Source organism: Gracilinanus agilis, chromosome 4 (assembly GCF_016433145.1).
Source record: "Gracilinanus agilis isolate LMUSP501 chromosome 4, AgileGrace, whole genome shotgun sequence".
NCBI classification, from domain to species: domain Eukaryota; kingdom Metazoa; phylum Chordata; class Mammalia; order Didelphimorphia; family Didelphidae; genus Gracilinanus; species Gracilinanus agilis.
In genome coordinates this window covers 245,817,009-245,823,332 of record NC_058133.1, presented here as the reverse complement: position 1 = coordinate 245,823,332, position 6,324 = coordinate 245,817,009, and the positions used below count along the sequence as shown (strand labels likewise).

General features: G+C 39.8%; 1 protein-coding gene across 1 annotated transcript; it reads right to left on the bottom strand.

Moving 5' to 3' along the window:
* Positions 1–4,808: 4,808 nt before the first annotated feature.
* LOC123245080 (olfactory receptor 2T27) lies at positions 4,809–5,759 on the bottom strand. Its single transcript, XM_044673813.1, has one exon. The coding sequence runs from the start codon at positions 5,757–5,759 to the stop codon at positions 4,809–4,811; it is 951 nt and encodes a 316-aa protein (XP_044529748.1).
* Positions 5,760–6,324: the final 565 nt, after the last annotated feature.

Sequence of the window (6,324 nt, the reverse complement as noted above, 5' to 3'; positions counted from 1 at the left end):
AGAAGGAAGCAAGGAAGCAAGGAAGGACAAATATGCCTAAAAAAGAGATGATACAAAAGAAGATTATGAGAGACTAAGCACCTGGGACTCTTTGATGAGTTCAAATAATGAAGCTAAAATTAGCCTGGGTTATTGGGGTTTTGGGGGGGAACAGCCAAATATGAGTATTGAGTTGAATTCTAGTTCAGTTTGTGCCCAGGATATTTTTTGTGGCTTTTTTGCCTTGTAGATTTTTTAGTCATTCTTTCTTTGAGTTTGTTTCCTATGTTTTCTATCATCATTGGAGCACTTAATTATAGAATTCTTTTTATTTGTTATTCTTCTAGTCTATTTGCTAACTTCATATTTAATGTTTGAGCTATATTATATACATTCTAAGATTGGGGTAGGGGAGGGAATAGAAAAGCGTCTATCCTTTTGTGTCCTTTTTCTGCTTTCACAGCTCAGGCTGGGGACTATGAACTTTGAGAACGTTTAAATTGATGTCATCTAGAAATAAATCTGCTTTCCACCCTCCTAGTTTGCTCTTTATGTGTTTCTTTCCCAGGTCTATGTCTGTTGGCTTGTCCCTGGCTGGAAATTCAGGACATTGCTCCTTGACTCTGCTGCAGGGAAGCACTGCAGCATCAGCAACTGGACTCCAGGCTCCTCTGATCTGGGACTCCTGCACTGGTAACTTCAGTGCAGGCTTCAGCTTAGGCTAGAAACAGGAACTGATCCACTGTTCTGCTTCTAGAATCAGAACTATGTAGCTATAGTTTGTTTCTGAGTGTGTTCTTGACTCAGTATGCAGGTAGAGCCCAGGATAATGATTTTCTTTCTCAGTTTACCTTGGATTTGGGTTGTGAGTGACAAAACTGCCAGATGGCACACATTATTGCACTTTGTGTTAGTTCAATATTTTTCCCTGCTTCCTTATCTGTGCCAATATTCTCAATGCTGGGTACTGGAATTCTCCATGAACAGGATGCTCCTCACCAGACCCCATGGCCATTGTCTGTAGGCCATTCTGCCCGTCTCCCTAAGCTTCCTTGGCTTGGGACTCATTGAGACGTTTTACTGGATTTCCTGATCAGATTCATCATGGTGAATTTTCTAGATTTTTGTGGAGGACATCCTACTGCTCTTCTATCTTGACTCCAAGGTCATGAAGCACTTACTTTGTGTCAACCACTGTGCTAATCACTGGAGGTTCAAAGAAAGACAAAAATATCAGTCTCTGCTCTCAAGAAGCTTACAATACAGAAATAACTATGTACTGTGTCATTTGAAATTATTGTAAGTCCTGGAAGACTACATCTCCCAGGACTCTCTCTGCTACAACTTCCCCTGACACCTCCCACTTCCTTTGGGGGAGGTATCAGGGAAAGTATATGTAGCAATCCAGGTATACATTAATTGTGATATTATTTTAAGAAGTATTCAAAAACTTAACTCTTATACTGCTAATGATTGATCTCTGCAATCCTGAGTCAAATTGAATGTTGACCTTGCCAAATCCCTAGCCCTTCCCTAAGGCCACACCCCAGAAGAGAGTCAGTTATCTCAGTCTCCTTACTTTTCCTTCAATGATCAATTAACATAGGTATCAAACATCAGTAGATGCCTTAGGCCCTATCCACCCTGGATCCTGATCTTAGCTCTACCTATTGTTTCAGATTTTGGCAGTTTGCATTTTATGATGATTACCTCATAATGTTAATGTATCAGGCCACTGGCCTCTCCCCTTCCCCCCATACTGTTGTATGTAACCCCAATAAAAGTGACAAGACATCAGTTGGCAAGAGAGCTCTCAACCATCAGAGCTCCTAACCATGAAGCTCTTGACCATCAGAGCTTACTTGCTGTCTGTCTACCTTATGCCAAAACTTTCTGTGTCTGTGTATCTTTATTCTCGCCTTATGTTCTCTTTCCATTAATCCTTGACCCGTAGCCCATTTTCACTCAGTCCTTGGTTCCCCTTTCTGAGTGTCCAACCCACTAGGAATCTTCGTGGAGTCGGTGGACGGCTTCATCTGGCGCCCATCGTGGATTGACACCTGAGAGGAAGACTGCAGTGCAGGACCCGGGACGGTCAACGGACCTCAGGTGGCCTCTGGGGTGAGTCGCTGACCACTAGAAAATGGGTCAGAAACTTTCTTCTCACACTAGTTACATACGATCGCTAAAATCCTTAGTGCACAGGCAAGGATACAGAGTACCAGAAGCTAAACTTCAGGCATTGTTTAAGATGATTTTGAAATGTGATCCCAAGTTACTAGAAATAGAAGTACTCAATGTACGACAGTGGGACCAACTTGGACAGACTTTAAAGAAAGCGCAAGAAAAGGGACTTAGAGTTGCATCATCAGTATGGTTAACTTGGAAGGTAGTTAGAACAGCTTTAGAGGCAGAAACCATTCAAGATTCATTGTCCCAACCTGCCTCACTCTTAGACTTTCCTTCTAACCTGAATTTCATCTATCTTGCTCCACCCATCCCTCTGATGACTTCTTGTCCTTCACAGAATCAAGCTGACTCTCAGCTTGACCTTCCCCTCAAGCTATCTCCTGAGCTCCAGCCTTCAAAGGCTGATCCTCTGATTCCGCTAATTGCTTCCACACTTAAGCTTACTGATCCTCTACCTACCCTAACCTCTCCACTTTCATTTGTTCCTGCTGACTCTATCCCTCCACCATCTTACCCAGAGTCACACAGTTGGTAAGTGTCTGAGGTTAAATTTAAACTCAGAAAGATGTTATCCTGACTCCAGGTTAAGCACTTTCTACACTGCTATTTAGCTGCCCAACTTAGTATAGGGGTAAGCAATCTATTTAATTCTAATCTGAATTCTGAATATTAGGGTAGGAAGGAAGATAGAGAAAAAAGGAGAATTTAGGAGGATTTAGTGTAAACTCAATTGCCTCATATACCAATCCTTAATACAAGTTAGATAGCCTGTTTTACCAAGTATAATGAAGTAGGCTGAAAGTGAGAATAGCTGAGGTCTTAGATTAATCATAATTTGACATTATGACTTCTAATAAATCACCTCACTTTGGATCCCTAGATCAATCCTTGATTGTGGTCAATCACTTAATTTCAAAAAGGCATCAGGTATGGATTAGATTGTAGTCTTTAGTATCTATGGATTGTCTTCCCAGTATGAATTGATTCTACCTTTCTCCATCATTGGGAATGGAGATGGACAGGAAGAGAATCAAGATGTCTCCTGATCTCCCAATCTACTGGTAAACCTTGGGAAGGGTAGGATTACCCACTAAATGGATTTTTGTAGGAAGTATTATTCTAGGATCCAGGATGGATGAGGAAAAGTGGAATCAGAGATTTCACAGTCTGTAACCCTATTTTTTACCTATCTCCTAATACAGTGATGGGCAAACTACAGCCCGGGCCAGATGCTACCCCCTGAAATGTTCTATCTGGCCCTGTGACATTATTCCTAATCTGACGAATACAATGAGTAGGATACAATACAATGAAACTTTGAAAGAGTTGCCTTAGAAACAGACTGATAGATGAGCATTTCTTTTCCTTTGGCCTCCTCTTTAAAAAGTTTGCCCATCACTGCCCTAATACATTCCTTTATAATGCTGGCTCTCCAAAAGTACTATATTTTTCCACAGCATTACACTGCAATGATAAAAAGTGGGGAGTGAGGGGAATCTAAGTTCCCATTTCCTTTTCTCCATCTGGAATGAAGAGGAGGAAAGGGGATTTAATAATACTTAATGGTTTATAGCACCTTCATAAACTCAAAGTAATTTTATGTCAGTTCCTTCCTTTACCTATAGAATATATTCTTGGAAGTAGGAAGAGAAACAATGGAATTTATCTCCACTTTACAGATAGGAAAACAATTAAAGGGGGAAATTTATTTGACCAATGTCATACAGTAAATCGTCCATGATATTCTTTTTTTTTTAAACACTTACCTTCCATCTTAGAATCAATACCATATATTGGTTCCAAGGCAGAAGAACCAGTAAGGGCTTGGCAGTGGAGATTAAGTGACTTGCCCAGGATCACAGAATGAGGAAGTTTTGAGATCAGATTTGAACACAGAACCTCCAGTCTCTGGGACTGGCTTTCAATCCACTGAGCCACCTAAGTTGCCCCCATGATATTCTTATGATTTATGAGTTTCATTTATTTATGATTTATTTATGAGTTGCTTCCTCCTATCCAGAATCGTTTTTAAAGAGTTGGTTCTAATTTTTAAAACATAAAAGGTCTTAATTTCTCTTTGAAATCTTCATCATTTTCATCGATTTAAAGAGCATAAATTGGGAAATCAGTGAACTTGTGTGATTTGATTGAGGCCAATAAGAAAGTTAAAACTGAAATTTACATTTAAATTTTGCAATTCAGAGTAAGCATATTTAAAAGTGGATGGGGACAGAAGGTCAAAGAAATAACATGATAAAAAAAATCATCCATAGTGACTAAAGCCATCATTGCACTATTCTAAGAAACATTTTGGCTTTTTTCTTGGCATCCTTCTGCACAGCCCTTCTCTTTTCTGGTCAAAGTGGATTTGAGGGATTTTAGGAGGAGGTAGTTGGGAAGAACAGTGATGATGAGCTATCTTTATTTGCCCAACTTTTAAACTTCCTCTCTTCCCAATGACTTTATTTTATTCAAGGATTCAGCAATCACAGCAATCACCTCATCTACAAATCTCAATGCAAAGAAGTCCTAGCGGTAACCTAACATTCAGACTTTTCCCAGGCTTCTATTTAGATATTACTTGGCTATGAGTATCTTCCCTTAAGAAACATCTATCTTAGAAAAATCTCCAGTGATCCTCAGAAGGCCCTTATCCTTCTTGAGGAACATCGACCCAATGCCTTCTTTAAGGCCCCAGTAACATCCTTATTTCTGAGGCTATAGATGAGTGGGTTGAGCATGGGTGTGAGAATAGTATAGAAAGCTGACACAGCTTTGTCTTGTTCAGGGGTGTGATAAGAGTGGGGAAGTACATATGTGTACATGGCAGCTCCATAGAAGAGGCTGACAACGACCATATGTGAGGAACAGGTGGCCACTGCTTTCCGCCTCCCCTCAGCCTCACTCATTCGATAGACAGTTATGAGGATACGTGTGTAAGAGGCAGAAATGACTGAAAAAGGGATTAGAAGCATCATGATACAGCAAACATACATGGCAGTTTCGTAAGTTGAAGTGTCTGTACAGGAAAGCTTCAGTAAGGCAGGAACTTCACAAAAGAAATGGTTGATCTCTCTTGAAGCGCAAAAAGGAAATTGCATGGTGACTGGGGTCAACAGGAAGCCATCCACTGAGCCCCCTAGCCATGCTGCCATCACAATCAGCAGGCACACCTTACGGCTCATCAAGACAGGGTAACGAAGAGGGTTGCAGATGGCCACATAGCGGTCATAAGACATGAGACCCAAAAGGAAGAATTCAGCACCTGCGAGGGTCAAGTAGAGGAAGTGTTGAGCAGTACAACCTGCAAAAGAGATGGTCTTCTGGCCCATCAACTGATCCAGGAGCATTTTGGGCACAATAGTAGAAATGTAGAGAATATCCATGATGGAGAGTTGGCTAAGCAAGAAATACATAGGAGTGTGGAGCCTGGGATCAATGTGAATAAGAATGATCATAACGACATTGCTGGCCACTGAGATCACAAAGACCAAGAAGATGAGAGAGAAAAAAAGCCATGGAAACTTTGTGTTGCTGAACAATCCAAGGAGTACAAAGTCTGCATACATAGAGTAGTTTCCCCATTCCATTATTTGAGGATGATAGTATACCTGGGGGCTAGAAAAAAGAAGATGGATGGATAAACTTAATCAAATGGACCATTTAGCTCAATATGCTTATTAACTTTACATTGTTACTGTTACATTGCAGATACATTAACTTTAGGTTAGTTAATTAGTATCTTTTCTAACAAATACCAAGATTTAATTTTCCAGTTACTTGAGAAACACATTTTATTTTTGACTTCCATCTAGGTGGTGGTCACTTTGCTTCTTCTAATCTGTGAAACTACAGAGTCATGGACTCTACTTTCTTTTTCTGGAAATAAAATTCAAGTTTTATTGACTGTTGTGACAGTATGCTACCCTTAATCATATTTCCTATATTAATAGTTATCTTCTCATCTTTTAAAGAAAATCTAAATTTGGGTAAATGATTTAACAAGGAAAAAAACTACTTCTTTTCAACTTAAAAAGAAAACCCAACCTATATTTTTAGTCAGAAAACCTGGTTTTGAATTCCCAGTTGACTACTTATTACTTGTGTGACTACAGATTAGTCTTTCTGGACTGTTCTTTTTTGACTTTTAAAAAA